At 39.8% G+C, this 24,103-nt stretch overlaps 1 protein-coding gene across 2 annotated transcripts in view; it reads right to left on the bottom strand.

Moving 5' to 3' along the window:
- CD28 (CD28 molecule) overlaps nt 1-3,380 on the bottom strand; it is a 28,221-nt gene extending 24,841 nt beyond the window's left edge. The window contains exon 1 of one of the 2 annotated variants that reach the window (XM_077747623.1): nt 3,299-3,380. In XM_077747623.1, coding sequence (XP_077603749.1) covers nt 3,299-3,380 — 82 coding nt within the window. Of the gene's footprint in view, nt 1-3,168 lie in introns of both variants that reach the window. The other variant, XM_077747622.1, reaches the window with a different exon arrangement.
- Nucleotides 3,381-24,103: the final 20,723 nt, after the last annotated feature.

Here is a 24,103-nt window from a genome sequence, read left to right as displayed (position 1 = left end):
GAGATGACAAAACACCCAGTCAATTCTTTAACAGTCAGTAAAACAGGCTACAGCACAGTGGATGTCATGTAGATACAGCAGTCTGCTGATTATATTGCAATTTTGATGCTCATCTCTCGATCTTATCTTACCTAAGCCCAGCCTCACAGCAACATATTCCTGTGAGAGGTCAACAGGACCTACTTCTTTTTGTGGACAACGACCTCAGAGGGGTCATTTGCTGAACTAAAAATGAGGTCTTTAATTACCTTGCTTCATGCCTCTATGCCTCTCTCAGAAAAAGAAGTGCCAAGGGAAACGCAAAAGCATTAGAGAAATCCATCATGTTCAAACCGGACATTTGGAGAGTTTATTTGCTGAGGTTCAGTGAGAAATGAAAAGAAATCCTCACACATAAAAATAAATGGTGTCTTGATTTTTATCTTCATATTGGATGATTAGCCTTGCTGAAAGGTAACCAATATTGGCTGAAAAGTCTATGAACAATGCCATCTAGATATGCACACTCTTCCTACCTCTGTCAAGATGTGGATCCCTTTCATACAGAAATGCTGAGGCATAGGAGCACATGTACCCCAATGTTCATAGGAGCACTCTCCACAATAGCTAAAACAGAAAGAGCCTAAGTGTCCATCAACAGATGAATGGATCAAGAAGATGTGGTTTATCTATACCATGGAATACTACATGGCAATGAGAAACAATGAAATCTGGCCATGTGTAGCAACATGGATGGACCTTGAGGGTGTTATGCTGAGTGAAATAAGTCAGGCAGAGAAGGACANTTAAAAAAAAAAAAAAAAAAAAAGATGTGGATCCCTTTCAAGGAACTGCAGTTCTAAGCTGGACTCCTATTTGAAAGTCCAACAAAATCCTCTCAATTTGTAGATCTCAACTGCACACTTACTCAAATCTGGTAGAAAATATGTAGCTTTAGTAAAGGATTTGTCTACGTTGAGGTTTCCTCATGCTTCCTAAATTATACTTTTTAAAATTAGCTCTAAAGATCTTTCTACAGTATCATTAAATCATGAAGAATCAGGTTAGGTTTAATCTTCATAGAATAAGCATGTTAGGCTATGCTCTGAGCCAGTGAGTTCAAATTTTTTAATTAGCGGAAAAGGAAGCTGTTCTTCATACACACACACACACACACACACACACACACACACCCCCCTCAACACAGACATACCAGTAATCTCTCTCAATCCTAGGGAGGACAATTCCAGTGTGACCAGAGAATCACCTTATCTATAATTTCTTTATGGAGGGAAAATACAGAAAGACAAAAAGTATATGGTAAGTTTTGCACCAACGATTAGAATGAGTCTTGCATTTTTTTATGTTGTAGTTTTTTTCTCATAAGTTTTCTTACAAAAAGAAGCATTTCAAAGCATCTCTACCCCTGCTTCATTAGACTGCCACTCAGTATCAAATCTTAAAAATTATTATGGGGGTGAGTTGGCATTTGAAATTCAGATGTATCTCAAAGTAGAAAACAGAGGTCCCATATGTGTGTATCCTTAAAGGCATTTTTAGCTACTCCTCTTTCAATAAATGTTCTAAAGGAAAAATATAAAACTTTGAGTCTTATAAAAAATATCTTCAAAAGAGATTCAATGAGTTGATGACAGATGGTTGTCCACAAAGCACATCAGGAAAGTATTTTGTATACAAATTCTTAAATAGTTTCTCTGAGAATGCGGTTTGTCTTTTCTTTCTGTCTATCCTTTACTGTGTAATAAATTGAGAAATTTTAAAGATCCCTTAAAAATAGAGTTTAAAGACCATTTTTAAAATACATTTTTAAAATTCTTTTAAAATATATTTGGTAGCTTTAAATGCTCGGCACCAGATACTGGGGCATAACCTAGCTCATTACCGGCTTATGTCTTTCATTGTATTGGCACATTTTACGAATACACACAGTTTGTAAATGTGCTCACCAGCACAAAAGGCAATGAAATAGATGGGTGTCTATGTAACTATTTCACTTGTGCAGGTTGGGAAATTGTACCCTTTGGAGCATATGCACATGATGTTAAAACAATAGCAAATAATGCGGTCTCCGTACCACCAAAATAAATGAGAAAGAAAATTAAAGATACTGGCCATTCAACATATCTTAAAGGAAAAATAATTATACTATTTAGATGTGCTCACTAATCAGTACAAATCCTGAGCCAAGTGGGACATTTTTCAAGTTTTAGGAACAAGTTGAACAAATGCCTATCTCCAGCCCACCAAAGCAACAATCTCTTTCTGTTTGGAATTGTGATTTTTCCAAAGATGATTTAACCCTGGATATATCTGGAGCTATGAAATCATAAACCACATCACATTAGGCAGAATAGTGTAATCGTCAAGAGCTGAAGTCATATTAAGGTGGTTCAGACCCTGACTCCAAAAACTCATATCTGTATATCCTCAGACAAATTAACATCCCTACGCTTTGATCTCTTCATCTGAAAAGGAGTTGCATTATAATAGCACTAAGTGTATCATCCTCATCAACATCTTTGGGAATTTAAAGATCTTAATCTAAGATAACGGATTTCAACTAATTGTAAAAGAAACTAATTTTTTGTTAGTATTTAAATTGTGTCACCTGCTGTGATGACTCCAGAATTCATTCTGGCACACTTAATTCTAGTAGACATAGGAACTACGACTAACATTCATCTTGCAAGCCAAGCACTGACTGTGCTAAGCTTTTCAGACAGATTATTTCATTTTATCCCACAATGACCTTGAGATGAGGTTATTAGCATTCCCATTTTATAGATATGAAAACTGAGCCTCAGAAAGTTGACACACTAAGCTCAGCTAGTAAGAAATGGATGTGTGATATGAACGCTAGCAGTCTAAATCCAGAGCTTTCAGAACAAACTCGCTTAGAGCAATTGTCTTAACTTTTTTAAAGCATAATTTTTATAGCTTCCTGGAACACTGTTAACTACTAGCTGAATAAATCTTACTTAATCCCAAAGAATATTTCTTAAAATATCATACTGTAGACTGAGAATCAATGAGTTCCTAAATAACAGGTTGCCGTGTTAGAGCAAATGTCCACATTTCACAAGTTGTCTGAAATTTAGGATGAGCCAAGCCAGTCAAAAGCTTCCAAAGAAAAACTGAGAAGAGGAAACAAATGAGAGAAGTCTTTACCTGTTACTTGAATTGAGGGGAAGAAGCTGAGAGCCAGAAGCAGCCTGAGGATCATTGTGCTAACGGTCGGCCAGGGCTCCAGCCCCTCCTCCCTGAGAAGCCCAAAGTGTGAGGGCAGCTGAAAATGCACCTGCCAGAGTCTGAGTGTCTCCGTCATCCACAGCCACCACCAACTCAGGGCACATGATCAAGGGACTCAAACCACAAGGCATCATGACTGCAACATTTCACACAGGATATTACATTGTTTTGATGACTTTAGACTTTTCCTCTTCTTTTAAAGACAAGCTTTTCTTGTCATTGAAAAAGAATGTCAGTTACTCTATGATGGGCTGATGAGAATTATTTTCTGTACACAGGTATCAGAGCTGTGGAATAGGTGCTTGAAACCCAACAAGAATTTAAGGGCAGACAAAGTATTCTCAAAAGAGGAAGAGAGCCAACTGCAGTGGAAAGATTATTATAGCATGAGTAGAGATTGTGTCCAAAAGACAACAACAAGAATTATAGGATTTGAGAAACATCCCTATCAGTGTTGGGAGGAGTTATAAATATTAGGAACTGAACTTTTATGTTATACATATGTAGCTCTATGGAACGTTCAGCACACATGGCTTAGTTTATACCAAGCCTCCCTCAACTCAATTCCAGGAACTTTGAGGAACACACCCACATGCAAGTGCCAGCTCAGTGAGTATGTGGAGGGGCTTCCCTGAGCAAAGGGAGAGTCAAAATGTTTCACATATCCTTAGGGGACAGTAGTATAACCAAAAGCCCCTTTGTATCTCCCTAGGTTCCTCAAGGAATCATTCAAGGTTAAGAAAGGCATGAACACAAGCTCCCTAGCAGGGTGCCCAAGGCCAGCCACCATGCCTCCACAGCCCTCTTCTGCTGGCCAGGCTGTCTGCATGTAGGGTCCGCCCACTAGTGGAGCCAGCACTGCTCTCCTAACTTGGCCATCTGGGCTGAGATCTTGTACTCACTGGCTTTCTTAAGACCTGTCTAGTAATTTTTCTTCTACTTTCCTGATAATCTAAGCTTTATATGACTACCCTAATTTGGAGTGTTATTTTTTTGAAGATCACCTGTCCTGTTTTTTATTCTGACTGTTAAACTAGGATATATTTCATATATAAAATTTATTAAAACATACATTTTACCTTGTATAATTGCTAAAAATAATTATTAAAACAAAACTCATCCATAATCTTACCACCCTGATATAAACACTGTTAATATTCTGGTCCATTGCCTTTCACAGGTTTTTCTTTTACGTATTTAAGAGAATATATTATTTTAATACATATTTAGTATTATATTTTATTTACATTTTTCAACAGATATATACTATTATGTTATACCTTAAACATTTTCCCATGGCATTTAAGCATTCTTTATAAACATCATTTTTAATTGATATATAATATCCCATCCTATATTTATATCATAAATTATTTAAAAATCCCTTAATATTTCAGGCACCCAGGTGGCTCAGTCAGTTAAGCATCCAACTTTGGCTCAGGTCATGATTTCATGGTTCTTGGGTTCAAGCCCTGCATCAGGCTCTGTGCTGACAGCTCAGAGCCTGGAGCCTGCTTCAGATTCTGTGTCTCTCTCTCTTACCCCTCCCCTGCACACACTCTGTCTCTCTCAGTCTCTCAAAAATAAACGTTCAAAGAAATTCCTTAATGTTCTTACCAATTTTTTGCTATTTTAAAAGGCTACTGTGAACATCTTTGATGATCTAGCTACAAGTGGAAGAAGTTTTCATGTCTCTTCCTTCTCATCTGGTAAATGACAGATCAAAAGTATTTTGTCTCCGGACAGACCCTCTTTGTCCTCATTTCAATTTTTTCATAAACAGACCTTGGTGACCCTTTTGTGCTGATATATTTCTCTGCACTTTGGGGCAATTTGTTCTTGCCAATGGTTCACTTACACTTCTGAACTAAAAATGATAAAGTCATGTCCCCAGATTTTCTAGACATGACTTTATGTCCAGAATTTGACCCAGTATTCCTGGATCTGACCCTCTATATCTTACCTAGGGCCTGATGCTTTTCCAGGAGCAGCTTATAGAAGGCAAGGTGCCCTTCTCTAAAAGGTAATATCTATTCTGGAGCCACCGGACTACCCAGATCTAGAATTTGAGGCTCTGAAACTCATTACTTGGGTTAAAAATATGTAGAATAGAAACAAAGACCACGCAAACTTTCCAATGATTGTAGCAGAGGCTAAGATGTGAGTCAATAACTCTCTTCAAGTATACTAAGGATGATGGTATACCATCTAGTTAATATTATATCTACGGTAGTGCTTAATAGAATTAAATTAGGTGGAAAGAAATAGTGCAATTATCTGGTCTAATGCCTTTATTTTGCAGAGGAGACTAAAGCCCAGAGAAGACAGATAACATAACTTGCTAAATAATAATTAAATGTACTTGGTTTTATTACTTGACCAAACTTATTTGGTTTTCATTCCTCAGAATAAAAAGAAACACAAACTTTGACTTTTTTTTTTTACATATATCCCACTAAAAAAGTAAATCATTTAATTAGAATTCTTTCACATTTCCTCTTGAAATTCAATAGCATTTACATATACTAAGAAGTAGAAATGATAAAGGTCAAATAAGGGACCCAATTTCAATACATGAGTACAGTACTGAGACACTATTGCATTTCCTATAATAATAGCAAGCGCTAATGTACCAAGCACCTTACATGCCTGAACTCATTCAATACTCACACAAACTGTACAGAAGAGGATATTATTATCCCCATTACACAGATGACAAGACTGATCCTGAGAGAGAGTTAGGAAGTGTCAGGAAGCAGTGCAGCCAGGATTCGAACCTAAATCTTTCAAATTTGAACTGCTATTCCTTACCCATAATGCTTTACTGACTCCCTGGTTTCAACCCTCTCCAGTATTGTAAATTCCTTCAGCACAAAAGAATAGGGAATGTGTATTACCCTTCTGTTGCAAGGCATATTTAACAAGATGTCTTATCAGAGTCTGTGTGACGGGAGTATGGAAAGGAAAGGAGCTAGTGGCCCAAGATGGCACTGAGGAGATATAAATCCAACTGTGTTTTGTAAAACAGCACATGTACCTTTCTGGAGAAACTCCAGATTCCTTAAATCCATGCATGCTCTTGAAATGCAAGGACATATGCATTGTGATGAAACAAATGACCTTACTCAATCAACAAGTATACTGAAGTCCTGACTACATGGCTTGTTAGAAAAAAAATAACACAAGTGACCAAATTCTATAGGCCATTTGAAACATAATAGGAACTAAGACTAGGGGTAAGAGCCTGAGGGGAAGAAAAGAATCTCAGAGCCTGTAAGATTGTGATATAATAAATATTTTGGTCTTTGTCCTTGGCTCCTGGCAATAGCTCCTAAAACTCTTGGAATTTCCTAATCAGTGAAGTTGCTAGGAGCATCTTCTGTTTTAATATTTAGGTCTTTGACCCTAGTTTCTGACACCCAGCTCCTAAATCCTTTGGAATTTCCTAGGTGATAGGAGCATCTTACGTCTAAGGAGGCAACTTTTGGTGGGTTCCTGGAGAGCTTTAGGATGAGGGCTGTTCACCAGAAAGGTCAAGCTATGATCAGAAGCTTAGGATTTTCTTCCCTATCCTCTGGGCAGGGAAGAACAGAGATTGAGTTAATGATTGGTTATGCCTACATGTTGAAGCCTTTGTAAATAACCCTGAAATTTAGGATTCAGGGAGCTTCTGAACTGGTAAACATATCACAATCGAGGAGGGTGGTGCACCCCAAATCCATAGGGACAGAAGCTCCAGCACTTAGAATGCAGGCCTTGCCCTATATATATATATATACTCTTAATCTGGCTATTCATTTGCAAACTCTGTCATATCCTTTATTACATAATAAACTGGTAATTAAGTGTTTTCCTGAGTTCTGTGAGCTGTTCTAGCAAATTATTGACCCTAAGTAAGGAGTCGTAGAAACCCAGTTTATAGTAAGCCAGACAGGAGTACAAATGGACAACTTGAGACTTGGAACTGACATCTGAAGTGAAGGCAGTCTCCTGGGACTGAGTCCTTAATTTGTAGGATCTGACACTAACTAAACAGTGTCAGAACTGAATTGAATTGTAGGACATCCAGCTAGTGTTAGAGAAATGGTAGGTATGGGGAGAAAATCACACATCTTGAATTCCAGTGGCTAAAAACACAAGATTTGAAATCCTGTGAGTTTAGGGATCAAATCTCAGTTGGACTACTTTGTAGCTGCATGATCCTAGAAATTCACAGCCTGAATTCCTCATGTGTAAAATGGAGATGAAAATACCTAACTCAATAAGTTGTTTATATCTCACATAATGTGTAGCTCTTCCCACCATCAGGATAGAAATCACATTTTATGAATCTCTATTCACAGCATGAGTGCTACCAGAACTCTGTTTTGGAAATTAGCATAGTAGGGGCACTTGGGTGGCTCAGTAAGTTAAGTGTCTGACTTCAGCTCAGTTCACAACTTGGGCTTAGATCATGATCTCACAGTTCATGAGCCCGAGCCCTACAACAGGCTCTATGCTCTCAGTGCAGAGCCAGAGCTTCAGATCCTTTGCCTCCCTTTCTCTCTGCCCCTTCCCTGTGCATTCTCTCTCTCTCTCTCTCTCTCTCTGTGTCTCTCTCAAAAATAAAAACATTAAAAAATAATAATATTTTAAAAAAGAAATTAACATAGTATCCCTCCTTGATGCATAATGCTTTAATAATAACATATACCATAAACTACAAAGTATTACTGAAAAGTATAAAGAATTATAGTTGTCAACCCAGTCAAATGATGAGAAGCCCTGTGACTATCTCTAACTCATATAGAGCAAGCCTACCAGGATAATATCTTCTTTGATCTAAATTCCAGCAAGAAACTTGCCTCTCATTTTAGTTTCTAATTCTCCCCAAAGCTCTGACTTACAGAAGTTCAAATGCTCACATGGTGATTGTAGGGAAATAATGTAGCCTGAGATTTTTCTCTCTGATCTGTGTAGTATCACCTCAGTTGTTGATATAAAAAACTTATTTTAAAAAATAGACAACAATGATATTAAGAAAGTTAATGCATATGAGCACAAGCCAGCAGGACCAAAGCTTGAAAAAAATTATGCCTAAAAAAAGGAAAATTAAAAAAAAAAAACTGCCATATTTGTTGACTAATCCCACTGAGTAGAGTTATTGCAAAAAGATCTTTTTGCAAGAACAATCTAGGAGGTTTTATCAAGGATCACATGAAAAATATGCTAAAAAAGTAGCTGAAAACAATTACCTAAAAACCTTTTGCACACCTAGAGAGGCAGGTCTACCACTCCAAGTGGTAAAAGCTGGAGCTAACAGGGGTGCCTGGGTGGCTCAGTCAGTTGAGCATCTGACTTTGGTTCAGGTCATGGTCTGATGGTCCATGAGCTCAAGTCCCCCCCTTCCGCCCCCCTCCCCCCCATCAGGCTCTGTGCTGACAGCTCAGAGCCTGGAGCCTGCTTCAGATTCTGTGTCTCCCTCTCTCTCTCTCTGCCTCTCCCCAGTTTGCACTCTGTCTGTCTGTCTCAAAAATAAGTAAACATTTAAAGAAAAAAAAAAAAAGCTGGAGCTCACATTTCCTGGAGGCTTCCTGCTAGCACCTAAGCATTACACATACATTATCTCATTTAATCTCCACAACAACCCTAGTAGGTGGGTACTATTAATATCTCCATTTTATAGATAAGGAAGCAGAAACTTAGAGAATTTAAGTAATTTACTCACAATCACACAGTAAGGAGTAAACCAGGGATTTGAGTTCCATTTGGTCTAGATTCATACATCATGGTAGAAGCAAACATAATTCTGGTCAACAACAGCTTGAACATGTAATTGATAGTGCAGTGTTTAGGAGCAAGATTTTTAGAGAGAAGTGTATCTTTTTATAGGCTCATCTGACCTTTAGCACCAACTTCATAAAGAAGCAAAGAAACAAACAAAAAAATAGACTCTTAAACAGGAAGAACAAACTGGTAATTGTCCAAGGGGAGGTGAGTGGCGATGAATGAACAGATAAAGGAGACTAAGATGTACAAACTTCCAGTTATAAAATAAATAAGTCACGGAGATGAAAAGCACAGCATAAAGAATATAGTCAATAGTACTATGGTGATGTTATATGGTGACAGATGGTGACTGTACTTATCCTGGTAGCACTCGGTAATACATAAAATTGTTGGATCAGTATGTTGTACACCTGAAACTAATATAACATTGCATGTAGTACCTAAAAAACAAACAAACAAAAAAAAGATCCAGTGAGAATTCTCTGTGACTTGCAGTCTTTCTGCAGTCAGGAGTATGTGGTTCTCATTACTTTTCTGCTGACCTAGTCAAGAGGAAGAAACAGTATGTGTCTATTTTTGACATCATCAGTAAAGGAATGCATCCTGGTGAGCCCAGGAATCTGTGTCCATCAGCAAAGATACATGGTGAGTATAGGCACTGCTAATCTCAGCTTTAGAAAAAGCTGTTTTCATGAAAACAGGTTCATTCACTTGGTAATCTGGAAACAAAAGCAGAAGAAGGTGGCAAGTACAGGAAATATCGATCACCATCATGAAAGATTGGGAAAGACTACTACCCATCAGATTCTGGCTAACCCACTATGACCATGTAAATGTATAAGTTTTAGGACCCAAAGGTATTATTATGAGGGAAGTCTACTGTGCTGTTCTCAAATCTTATTATTCAGAAAATCTATTTTTTTTAAATCCAGATGCCTTTTAATTTCTTAAAATTACATAGCTACATAGGGTGTTTTGAGAAAACAGACTTCAAATAAATTGTTTATACTGAGACTAGGAAAAATGGCCAAGAAATCACCAGATAAATTCAAAATATAATTGTTATTATTGCCATAAATCAAAGTACACATTTAAGACAGTTAAGTTTCCTTATCAAATATAATGGCTTCATGGAGCCACATTCTTTCAGTCTTATAGAAGACCAGCTGCCTGCCTTATTTCTGGCACTACACAAAGGTACCAAGGACCCTGAGTCAGGCTGAATTTTTAATTTTTTGAAGCCACTGGGATATTTGGATATTTTCTGGTAACAGGAATGTTAATTAAATATGACTGGGGTTGGGAGAGCAAGGTAAGGAATGTATTTTACTCCACATCTTGTATTAAACCTGATTTGACCCTCTTGTATTCCCTACTGTGCAATCAGTAGAATGGTAAGGAGGAAACCTCTGACCTCTCCAGGAAGTGCAATCTTGTCCTGGCCTTGGGAAAACTGTCATGCCTGGTTTTCCTCATTTTAGAAAAAATTTAAGGGCCTTCATCCCCTAACATGTTTTTAGCACAGAACCTCCAGGAAATAGAACTATTCACTTCATCACTATTTCAGTGGTCTCTCATATTACTGGGCCCCAAGGGAACCTTCCCACCCTCCCTGCTGCGGTATCTCCCTTCCCCCACTCCTTCCCACTGGTTCCCACACTCACTGCACGGGGAAGGTCAATCTGAATACATCTGTCCACATCTCCGGAATGCCACAGAGGAGTAACAGCTGTTGACCTCTGTTCCAAATACATGATCCTGTTTGTCCCAAAAGTAGCTTGGATCAACTCCAGAGACTATATACAATCTCTACTTCCTATGGAGAATGTAGGCTAGGAGAGTTTATTCCCTACACGTGCTTTGGTGTAAAAACAACCTGCTTTCAAGTACTGGATCCTATTATACCAATAATAATATTAAAAATTAAAAGAACAATTCTCAAAACTTTGTTAAGTATTTCCTATGTGCCAGATATAGAACTAAGCTAAAAGAACTCCAAGTTTTTAAGTTCTATTTTTTCCTTTAAGTTTTAGAAAAAGCAAGATTTTCCCTTCTAAGTCACTACACGCCCACATCTTATACACACACACACACACACACACACACACATACACATTTACTAACCTTCCGTATGGACTGATGATAAAAATGAAGATTTTATGTTTTCTCCTAGAAATGATGGAAGAAAAAAAAGAAACGGGAAAAAACTATAACTGAGATGGTCCAAGAAGCCCAACAGTAAAGGAGCAAGAATGTTATATGGTGATAGATAGTGACTACACTTCTCTTGGTAGCACTGAGTAATATATAGAATTACTGAGAGCAAGGCTATGGTCTGAGGCAAAGTCCAGACAAATCTAGTATTTAGGAATCCATCCAGGGCACCTGGGTGGCTCAGTAGGTTAAGCGTCTGACTTCAATTCGGGTCATGATCTCACAGTTCAGGAGTTCAAGCCCACATCAGGCTCTGCACTGGCAGTGCAGAACTTGCTTGGGATTCTTCCTCTCTGCCTCTCCCCAATTCAGGCTTTCTCTCTCTCTCTCAAAATAAATAAATAAATTTTTTAAAAAAAGAAACATCCATTAACACTTCAGTGTGTATGTCTTTTATACATGATCTTGAGGAAAATTCAGACCAAACTTGTTTACTTTCTGTTATAAGATAGGTGATTAAATATAGATAGATACAGAATATATGTATAGATATAGAATATAAATATAGATATACAGATGTAGATATAGATGTAGATGTAGATATATTAGGCTGCTCAGATTTGAAGTGACTAAAAGCCAGCTCATCATTCTCTTCATTCATGGGCCAGAATCAATATTGGAAACACAGGGAAATCTCATCCATGTCAAGAACCTAAACTATTCTGATTTCTCAAGCTGCTGTTCATTGTGTGAAGTTTGTCTAGCTTTGCTATGCCAAGTAGGACTTTTGTAGAGAAACGGGAATTATTTATTGGGCTTCAAAACAGAACAAACCACACTAGGAAATCTATACGGACCTTGAAAAGGCACTAGTTCACCCAATAAACCCATGTTTGGGGCCCACAATTGAGAAGGCCTTGTTCTACATGCTGAGGGTCCAGGGGAGACTCAAGCCTGGAAGAAACACTGAGGAAGAAGCCCCTAACTTGCTTAGAGAAACTTGTCTGGGCAGGGATACTACAGTTTGAAGTATAAGCAAAATTGGCCCAATCAGCAATAGGGAAAGTTGGAAACTTCCTTCCAGGCAAAACTCTAAAAGCTCATGGCTTAGTTAAGGAACCACAAGAAGCTCAGGGTGGCTGGCGCAGAGAGAACACTGTGGGAAGGCAAGGGAGGTGACAGGCACTCGGCTGTCATGTCACAGTAAGAATTTTACTCTTTGCCCTGAGAACAGTATAGGTCAGCGTGCAGGTCTGGGCTGCTGACGCAGATTTAGGAGTATCAGCATGCTAGATCCAGACTTTCAGATAAGCTTAATTTCTTACATAAGTCCCAGGTGATTGATATCTGCCACCTGAATCACGGTGGTGACCAGGATTTCAGTAGGAGCATGGGAAGGGCCAGGGGGAGGATAGAAACGGCTCTCTGTGGCTTCCTGACTGGGATTATAGTAAAGCCGTGAACACAGATCAGATTGCAGGCTACTATTCCCCCACCTGTCCCTTAAATCTTGGCGTTTTTCCATCGTTGGGGTTGGAGGAGGCTAACAAATTATTCCCTTCTACTTGCTAATCCAGTTCTAAATCAAGTAAGACTGAAAAAGACAAAGGGGTCAGGCTGGCAGAGATGCAAATATCACTAAGAGGGTACTAGCAGAAAATACGGCTAAGACAGGCAGCCACAACAGGTCCCCCAGAATTAGGCAGTCTTACCCAGCACTTGGGGCATTGCTAGAAAACCACAGGCCCCATGTATAGGAGCAGAGTCTTTACCACTAAGCTACTACTGGGGCCAGACCAGAACACTGCTCTCTGCAGGCAGACAGGTCCCAATTATGGGGACAGGAGGCAGCAGGAGCCAAAGGGAGCTGTGAGGTCAGGAGGAAGGTCAGTTTAAGATGGAAGATACAGAGAAGTAGGCATGTTTTCATGCTCAAGCAAGGAAGATACTGCAGAAAGAAAGACTGAAGACGTAAGATGGGATAATTCATACGTGGTAAAGGAAAGAGGTGATAGGAAGTAGGCCTAAGTCATAATCTAATACCTAACATTAATTAAAAAGGAGGACACTTCTTTGAGATTGTCACATTTGACTAGGACAACAGAAGTTAAAGAAGTTCCAGATTAATGAACATTGACCAAGCATCTTTCAATTCACACACATTATCCCATAGAAGCCCTGGGGAGGAGCCGTGGTTATTGGTTCATTTTACAGATGAGAAGACTACTAAGTAGCAGAAAAGAACTGAACCACACTGCCACACTGTTGCCACTCTGAGACTGATCTTGGAGAGCTGAGTTCTCTGATTCCTTGCTCCTTGCCATTAAGCCATCATCTCATTAAACCATCCCTTGAGAAAGAGGTTCCACTAGACCACAAATCAACGGGAGAGGCATGTTCAGAAACCGTCATTCAGTTTGTGTGGTGAAGAGTGGAGGATGGGAGCGAATGAATGGCCTGGTAAGCTTTAAACTCGATTCTGAAATCTCTGAAAAAGTGAACAAACATCTCCTTTTCCCTTTTGTCTCCCTTTCCTCAGGATGCAGAAGTAGAAATATTTTAATTTCAGCAGAGGGACATAAAAGGATTTATTATCTCTCGGTGCCACCTCAGACTTTTGGGAAACCAAGCTGACTTCTCAGGGCTTGCTATTGGTGTTATGTCCCTGCCGAGAAATTAGACCTCCTAAAAATAGCACCTGTTGGGTGGCTAAGCAGGGGGAGGTGGCAGACTGGCTAACAGTTTGCATCGTGCACTCTTGCAGTGTCGCCTCTGAGGACACCACATCTACAGCCCGAGGAAATGGGGAAGGCTCAGGCTGACTGAATGGGCTTGTTCCCAGAGGTCAGAGTTGCAAGATCATGTCTGCTTTTTTCCAGCTGTCTACTTAGGAAATGTTTAGAGAAATGCAGTCTTTGTACCCAAGATCGTGGGCATGTTCCCTCCTCTCTCTCTCTCTAGTCTCCCTTGATCAATCCTTCTCTTTTATTTCTCAGAAACTCAACCTCTGAATTGATCCACAAGCCAAATAAAAATATGTATGCGTTTCTGCACAAACATGGGGTTGATGAGTAAGTCTTGCCTCAGTACTCGTTTCCTATGGCTTCATATGCAAGTGGACATGTGGACATTCTGTCCCCAGCATTCCTATTGCATCCAACTGTCAAGACTGTGTCCGTGACAACTGAAAGTTCTTAACGTTTTTTGTGTCAGGGACCCATTGGTGGTCTGCAAGCCTAAAAACTCCTCTCATAACCACGTTTTGAAATGCAAAACAATAAAATGCATAAAATTGCAAAAAAATAACAGAAGTACTGAAATACAGCTTTCAAATATTTTTAAAACACAGTGTAGTGATAAATGTGCTTTATTAACACATTTAATAACAAGATTTAGCTGTGGTATGATAAGTACTGTAATTCTGAACTAGTGATACACATAAGTGATATTTTGAGATATCCACAACTATGTGATATGAAAATATCTGTGATTTCTACTGATGACAAAGTCACAAGTACTGCTAAAATTACTGTGATTTGTGGCCTAAGTATATTGTTGCAATGCTAAATTTCAGTTAGAGGAGTTAGTGAAAACAAAGATGTAATTTTTCTCCTGCTCAAGATTACATCAGACCCCTGGTTAAGAATCCCAGAACAAGCCAGTGCATCTGGCTGCCATCAGCAGCCCATCTACCAACCAGTGGGGCACACACAGGTGCACACACACACACATGCCCTGCAGTCTCAGCTGGAATCTAACAGCATCTTAATGACATTCATGAAGGACGCATCCCAGATGTCTTATATCCTGAAAGGTCAAGGAGCAGAAAGTGCAAATGACATTAGAGACCTCGATGTCAGTATGCTCTTCAGCCTCCAATCCCATGCCTGACCAGACACGGATGACCATCTCCAACCATGATTTTTTCACGTGGGCCTGAGACTGGGCCAGAATCATAACCTTTACAGTTCTACCTGTGCTTGTTTTTCTCCTGCGTTTTAGATGAATTCCAATGTTTCATTGTGCTACTGTCCATCAGCAGGGTGAGACATTCAGTGCTGAGACTTTCAATGTGCAGTGGAAGGACCACACCTGGGCTCAGACCTCTTGCTCTGCATGATAACAGCAAGCCCCCTGACCACTCTACAAGGGCTCCATATCTTCCATTTGGTAGTCTGTCCTTGACAGTAAATCAAAAGATGCTTGGAGAATTTCTGCCAGTTAGAGCACATCCCCTCCCTCCCTCCCTCACTCTGTTGCAGACCCATGAGTGTTGTTTTTAATCCTCTGAAACACCAGTTTCTTCAAGGCATCAGGACTTCACGTGACCTCTTTCCCCTGGAATGTTCTTCCCCTTCACTCTTCCGGAGGTTTGCTTCTCCTCCTCACAGTCATTTCTGGCCGCCATATATAAATTCGGTAATTCTTTTATTTCCTACCTCAGTATCCAGCTTATTTTTTTAAATGTCCATAATTTATAGTTATTTTGTCTATTTGTACTTTTGTCCATCTCTTCCAATAGAAGTTAAACTTCTTAAGGGAAAGGACCACATCTGGCTTGTTCACCTCTGTATCTTAGGACATAATAGACACTCAACAAAAAATTTAGTGGTATCCCATCCAGCCTGCCCCAGTACACTGTACTTGCTATGCCAGTATCTAACAACTGCTGTGGATAATTCCGTGACTTACTTCTCTCATCCCAGGGAAGATGGTAGTAGGAAGTACAGAGTTGTTTAATCTCTCGATAAACATTTTGGTGTTTTAGGAATACTCCAATTCTAGCTGGCCAGGAACTCCTTCTGACAAACTCTCTTATCTCTGTGTCACCGTTCCAGGGACATCACTTTTGGAATAGTAGTCTCCTCCCTGAAATTCACTTCCTTTGTAAGTCATACATTCATCCACAGATGACTATGCCCTCAAGACAAGTAAACCATTAACAACTTGTACAAAGTAAGTTTCAGCTTTTACATTGAAAGGAGCAGATGGAGAACTTGGGTGGCTCTGTCAGTTAAGTGTCTGACTTTTTGGCTCAGGTCATGATCTCATGGTTTGTGGGTTCAAGCTCTGCATCAAGCTCTCTGCTGTCAGCATGGAGCCTGCTTGAGATCCTCTGTTCCCCTCCCCCTCTGCCCCTCCCACTCGTGCTCTCTCTTTCTCAAAAATAAAAACAAATTTTTTTAAAGAAAGAAGCAAAGAGCATTATCCTGGTTCATGCAGACATTCTCTTTGTAAAACATCTATAAAACTATTTAAATGAATCAGCGTAAGGGCACCAGAGATATCTGTGTGTGTGTGTGTGTGTATGTGCACGCTTGTGTACATTTATACTTGCCATCTCTTACAAGGTCCTGCAAATACTAATTAGAAAATGAATCTCCCTCCTAGGGGCATATAAACAAGACTTCACCATTCAACATGGTTACTGTTGCTTTAAGGGAATGTCTGGAGTTGCAGTACTGCCCAGCCCAGTAAGCACAATGGAACATTTTCCTTGGAATTACCTCACTCCCGATGACCCACACAGGAAATAATTATTTTGGTAGTCGCCAGTAAACAGTGAAACACACTTACTTGAAAAATAAGCTCTTTTTGACCCTGCAAGACAGTGGCTTCACAAGCATAGCTGAGCCTAGTTTCTACCCAAATTCAATAATTTTGTACGTAAATGGTGCCTTATTCTTGGATCGTGCGTTCCCAGATCCAGGCCATGCTTCAGAGTTCTGCCAAAACACTACAGCAAACAGCGGTTGCCTTGTATTTCTGGCTGAAGAAGAATGTAGCATCAAAGAAAAATTAGATTTCTTTCCTGGGATAGAATATGGAAATTCCATGGATGTCCTAGCAACAAATTCAAACAGTATAGTTGTGTCTGAGAAAGCACTCCTGCTCTTATGGACATCAATCATGGGGAGTGCCAGAGAAATATGGCAGCGTTTGGAGTAAGTGACAGTTCTGGGCAGGATTTCTGAGTCTAAATAAAAAGTCCAGAGCTCCACTCTATTTTAGCAGTGGCCTAATTCCACAGGGCTTTTTTTTCTATGTAGACCCCAAAGGCAGTAACCTACATGAAAGCTACAGAGCTCTGAGAAGAATCATGCTACCTGTTGAAACAGATGAGTTGCAATAACAAAGCAATGTTCTCAACTAAACTGACTCTATTCTACTGAAATCCAAAGTCACACTGATTTAGGATACAGTCTTGACTGCTTTGGCAAAGATGCAAAATAATAGCGGTTTAAACACAATTGATGGTTTTTATTCTCTCAGCTAATATCTGGGAGTAAGCAGTCCAGGACTGTCAGGGCAGCTCAAGGCCCAGAGGTCCAGATGCCTTCTGCTCTGTAGCTCTGCATCCTTGAACCCACATGGTCCAGGATGGATACCTTCACACCAACATCCCAGCCAACCAGAAAGTAGGGTGAAGAAAGAAAAGGCCTGCCCCTCTCCTTAATGGGCATAACACCGGGAAATAACACCACTCCCACTTCCACTCCATTGGCCAAAACTTAGTCGTATGACCAACAGAGCTTTCAAGGCTGTTCTCAGCTCTTTATTAGGGATGCTGTTACTATGGTTGGGGGTGGGGGGAGGAAAGAATCAATACCAAGAGGCAGCCTGTGGTTTTCTACAAGTGTCAATTTTCATATTACTCCTTTGGTGATGGTTAAGTCATCAGAAGACACAGCCTCTTTTCCTGCAAAGCTATTACACTGTACCCCCTCCAGAATGGGCCCATTTGTCAGACCACACATACCAGCATGGTACACCAGTAGGCCTAAGGAAGGAAAGGCCATGAGAGTAGAGCTCCAGCACCTGTGCACTTTGTGTGGCAGATGTCTGGCCAGGTCAGAAAGCTCAGCTGTACCTCCGCCTGGGAAACTCCCCTGCTTATGGCTCTAGTTGGTTTTGAGTGTTGTCTACTTACTCTATAAGCCAAAGACTATTTTGACCCAGAGGTTATCACTTTGTCTCACAATGCCTTCTCAATTCCCCTAGAAGGAAAATAAGGTAGTAATGAGTCAGGGGCATGAAGCTCCCAGGCAATTTTAACTTTGGACAGGAAGGAGGATTTCTACTACCTTGCAACCCTGAAAGAGTAACCGAGTACAAGGAGGGCTACCTGTTAACCTGGACTTTTTTCTGTGAGTTTCTGAGGTCACTCCAAGAAATAGGCTCTGAATAAAGGGGGCTTGGGAGGAATCAACTCACCCCTCTTCTTGAGTCCTTTCGGAGTAAGATTATGGACTTCAAAAGGTATAGAGAACTCCTGAGCAGGGACTTCCCAGAGATTTTCATTCATCAAGAAGGAAAGAGTGAGGGGCTCTGTGCTGAATGGATTAGAATCCCACCTGGTGTTTACACTAAACTGCAGGATGTACTTAATATCCTGACATGAATGGGCTATCTCTTGGAGGCAGACAACAGCACCTGTTTATAGTGTGTGGTTTGGTCATATAAATTTAATGATATTTTCTCTAATATGAAGTGATTAAAAACCCAAAGATATGGATGTTCAATATCTTAAAGATAATCTGTGAAATGATTCATTAAAAGAGGCCAAATTGAAATAATTCTTACCTAGAGTAATGATATAGAAAAGTGAACTTGTTTTGTGTTATTAGGAGAGATTGCGATATAGTATTACTAAATTATGATAAATCATAGCCAAAAAAATCTGAGGTACAAAAATCCCACATTATAAAGAAAAAATCATCATCACGTAACATAAGATTCAAAATGTATAAAGGTATAGAAGTTCAATCTTACAGCAGATTTTAGTGATTTATAAACTATACATATAATATAGTTGATACACACATATGTATTGTCCAGGACAATAGAATCCTAACAATGATTTTAATCACAAAACTATTCCAAATTCCAACTTAGGTCTCTAGTCAGGGAACATTAGGACATCCTCTTCCTGTTTCTGCCTTGTCCAAAAGCTAGAACAGAACCTTGGAAGGGATCCAAGATGTCAGGAAGAAATTATTTTAAGTGCTGCTGTGCTTGGGAGAAGCAGCAGGACAACATAAATTGAGCTCTCTATCTGAATCCATGGGTAGTAATAACGCATGCCCTGAAAAGACTCCACTATGTTAATTTCTGGCAATGAATAAGGGAAATTGCACGGGTGTCATGCACTCAGGCCTGTTTAGTCACTCCTTCCTCTGCTCTCTTAGCACGCTGTACATCCTAACAGTAGCACTTACCTCATTCATGACGCTGTGACCAGTTGTGCACAGGCCTGTCTCTAGCACTGGATGGTGACTTAGAAAGGTATTAAGAACACTAGCTCTGGGACTAAAAGGCCTACGCTTGAATCCCAGTTCTGTCACTAATTTCTGTGACTTTGGAGCAAGTCCCTGAAACTTGCCATGTCTCTGTTTCTTCATCTATAAAATAAATTTAGCAATAGTATCAGTCTAATATGGTGGCCATGAATATTTCACAACAAATGAATGAAAAACGTATCTCGCCTTAAGGTACATCTTCAGTAACTGCTAGCTGCTCTTCTGATTACCTTACCATCCAGGGATAAATCACATCCTATTCATCTTTGCAGTACCAGCATTTCTAGAGCGCCCAGATCCTGAAAGCATATAAGTTGAATGAACTGGTTAATGGGAAAATGTGGTCAAGACAAGGTAGTTCCCTCCAATATCCTTAACTCACTCTTCTCCTAGGCAGTGAAGAAAATTCTCTGCCTGGTAAATTAAGGGCAATAAGTAGGCATAGGCAACATACTCTCATCTATCTTCCTCTTGAGAAGAAGTGGGCCTCAAGAGGCACATGCTGGACTTTAAGCCTCCACCTCTGCCCTGGTAAGTAGACCTGACTCTTTCCTCCTCTTCATCCTTTGGCAAAGGGAGACAAATTGCCCACAGGAAGCAGGCATTCTCTACTTTCCTCCAGAAACAGGTTTCCCCCACATAGTTTGTTGCCAGAGAAGACTAAAGAATTTGGGGCTCAGTTGGTAGATTCATAGGTCCTCACACTAAGCTGTTCCCTCCAACATAACCAATCACAAACATGATATTTTGACTCCCACCTGCCATCACTTGGATTATTTCCTAGTATGTTCTATTTACTGATATTTTTTTAAAACCCTAAACCTGGCTTAATAACAAAAATAACTTTTTTCAGATTTTTAATTTTTCAGAATCTTCTTTTTTTAGTTTATTTTGAGAGAGAGAGAGCATAAGCAGGAAAGGGGCAAAGAGAGAGAGGAAGAGAATCCCAAGCAGGCTCCGCACTGTCAGCACAGAGCCCAATGGGGTCTCGAATTCACAAACCATGAGATCATGACCTGTGCCGAAATCAAGAGTCTGATGCTCAACCAACTGAGCCATGCAGGCACCCCTAATTTTTCAGAATCTTAACGTGTTACTCTTGGGAGGAACAGAAAGCACATGAAACTCTGGAGAATTGAAGAGTTGAAAGAGCAGAGTGCTGGTTGTTCTTTTTCTTTCCTCTCCAGACCTAGTCTTGGCTTTCCTCTGCTTTGCTGGACTTCAAGAGGCTGGCCACTTTGGCTGCATCATCTGGACTCCCTTGCCTTCGGGATTCCAGTTAGGTTCCAGCTGTTGGAGAAGCCCGAGGGTGTGGAGAGTGAAACCAGAGCATTTATTCTGTCTGGTCCTTCCCCTACTGATGAGGTTTGGGCAGGGGCTGCAAGCCTCTACTTGTGGCCACAGCTCCTGTTGGCCACCCTTCCCGTAGCTATACTCATGCTGGACTCTCTCATACCACTTGCTCTCTGTGTCCCTTCAGGCCTAGGAACAGTAACAGAGTCCCAACATTGCTAGTTCCCTCAGTGTCTCGTCATCTTTGTTAGTACCCTTTATGCTGCCTGCATCCCCATAAGGAATCCCTTTGTTAAAGTCTCGCCAGTGAAACCTATGAGTACACCTTCTCTTTGCCCCCAGGACCCTGATTGGAATAAGTGATGAAGAGTAACAGAAAGACCCTTTTGGAGATGGACACATTGAGCATTGCATAGCCTGATGTCACTAAACAGAAAAATTGCCTTATTCTGATTATACATCACCTAGAAACTTTCTGACAACTTGGCTTTAAATGCTGTTCTAGCTAAAGGAATAGAAGACCCTGGTCAGACTCTTTACATTCACATTGTCTGTATGGTACAATATCTCCTCTCAAATCAGTAGATTGTTATTGTGCTTTATAAAAATAGTGAATGGAAAGTCAAAGGGAAGTGGAGGTGGTAGAATTAAATTAGTTTACTTTTAGTTCTATGGAAAAAAATTCACAAAAGTGAAGAAGTGACATTGTAAGATAGAGAACTCTAAGATCAGGGTTCAAAGATAAAGAATCTGAGGTTTACCAGGCACAAGCTTCTGCAAATGTAGCCTCTACGTAAACTTGGGCATAGGCTCAATTTTTGTTTTCTTACTCTCTAACTTATTTCCACTTGCTCTTTTATGTTTCAATATGTTTGCCTATTTACCTGCATTTACAAGTACAGGCAATTTTTCGCCATGTTAAACTTCAATGCAAGAATGAATTCTGGCTCACAAGATAGCATCAGTCAAGATCAGAACTCTGAAAGAAGTCAATAGCCAAACAATAATTACTTTTCTGCAGAAAAAGCAAAAAGCACAAAAACAAAAATCCTCAGTCCAACATTCCAAACTTTCCAAATTGAAAGCCACCACACCCGGTAAACTCACTGACCTCAGAAATATACCATGCTCCTTCCTGCCATTTGTCCTTTGCTCATTCTATGACCCACACCTGAGAGACCTTCTGGTCCTCTCTGTCTATCCCAATCTGACTCTTCAACCTTCAACATCCAGCTTAACCCCATTGCTCCACACACTTTTCCCAGCATAGCAGTTTGCGGTGTTCTCTGCCCTCTGAGCACCTCTGGCACTTAGTAACTTGCCGCTTACTGAATTGCATATTGCTTCTTTATTACTTGAGCCATTTCATTGTCTCTCCCCAACCTTATTCATGGAGTAATTCTTGGTGATTTCAATATCCTTCTGATGTAATGTGATCTCTCATCACCTTTTTATTCATTCCTATTTAGTTGCCCTCTACAACACGTCAACCACCAATTCTATCTTGTCATTACCATTGACTATACCCCCTCCATGATCTTAACTTCAAGCATTTTATTCTCCAATCAATTACAATCTCCAATATTTCATATGATTCCAGTACCTCAAACCCCTCCAGTTGACCAGGTCTAGCATCCTTTCTCTCCTCCCCTTTGTGTTCTCATTTTCCTCCTTATCCAGCTTACAGACAAGATTCATTACTATACTCACTAATTCACTAACTCCCTAGACCTTCTCTCCCTCCTTTATATTCCTCTGGCAAAACCCCAAGCCTGATTAAATCCAAAACTCTACATTTTCTGTGCCTGTTCTTGAACATGCCTGGGAAAAAGCACACAACCACTTTGACTGTTCTCAATTTAAATTTGAGACTCCCTTTATTGGCTGTTCTTAAGACTTGGTGTTTGTAACCTTGTGTTTGTGCCAACAATAATCCTCTTTCTTTTTGCTTTCATAGGCTTACCTATTTCATTAAATAAAAACTAAATATAGTTTAGTGATAAACGTAAGTGGTATTAACAGGTTTGGGAACAGACCAAGCTGACTCTTAGTGAGCGTATAATCAGCTGGGTAGAACAGAAGTGTAGAATAAATAGTGAGTAGCCTATTACCCTGGAGTGTTCAACAGGCCATGGGCCTCAGCCAGAGATTACTACAGAGAGTATGGAAAACCTCTGTTAATCTGGCAAGTAAATTTAGTGGCGGTTAAGACAATGTCTACTGTACATGTACACATGGAAACTATAGACTCTCTCCAGAAGATTCTGTAAATAAGCAAAAAGGGATTTACTTCCTACTACTTCATTATTTCCAAAATAGAGTCTATGTAAGCCCAGGTTTCTTAGATTTATAATAAGGCTATTGAGAAGCCTATCAGTTTGCCTCAGGCTCTTCCATCATTTATTAAACATGCTACCGTTCAGGCTTCATCCCATCATGGCCATTTCCTAGTTAATGTTCTAACATAAATATCAAATTCTTTAAGTAGTTTCACACAGAAGTAAACTATCTCCTCTACACATCATGAAGATAACAATAAGGGCAATTTCTCAGCCATTCATTTTCATTATCTTCCTCCCCATAAGGAACATTTTTAGACATTTTTTTCTATTTACTCCCCACCCTATGAAAATTAATATCATAGATATATTTTACATCTGTTTATATACTGTGCATATTCTTATCCACTAAAGAGTAATATTCTACACACACACACACACACACACACACACACACACGCATACACAAGAACCAGTTGTCACCTCCATGGGAAAGTTATCACACTGTTGAAACTGCATGATTTAGGGTATATGAAGTGCATCCAATATATATAATTTTTTAAACAAAAATTGTATTTACTTAAGGTGTACAGCACAATGATTTGACATACATATACATAGCAAAATTATTATTTCAGTCAGGCTAATTAATATATCCACCTTCTATGTTTGTGTGTATTCAGAGCACCTGAAATCTACTCTCATAGCAAAATTTCAGTATTAATTATAGTCATAATGTTGTACATTGCATCTCTAGACTTAGTCATCCCGCATAACTGCAACTTTGTACCCTTTGACCAACATCTCCCCACTTCCCCAACCTCCTCACCCTGGTAACCCCCATTCTACTCCCTACTTCTGTCACACAATCCTTCATTGGCCATTCTCTGTGGCTGACAAGGTGAGCACAGGGCTTATGAATTTGAGGAAGTGGTCTGCTTCAGCTGTGGAACCGTCAGTAGCGTTTCATGCTTTTATTTTTTTCTTTTATTCCATCTTTCTGAATTGGCTATCCTTATTCTACCAATTCAACTTTCATATTTTTATTAAAATGCTAAG

The sequence above is a fragment of the Crocuta crocuta genome, unplaced genomic scaffold (genome assembly GCF_008692635.1).
Source record: "Crocuta crocuta isolate KB4526 unplaced genomic scaffold, BGI_CrCroc_1.0 scaffold159, whole genome shotgun sequence".
In the NCBI taxonomy this organism is placed as follows: domain Eukaryota; kingdom Metazoa; phylum Chordata; class Mammalia; order Carnivora; family Hyaenidae; genus Crocuta; species Crocuta crocuta.
The sequence above is the reverse complement of the archived record's forward strand: the minus strand, read 5'-3'. Positions and strand labels throughout refer to the sequence as shown.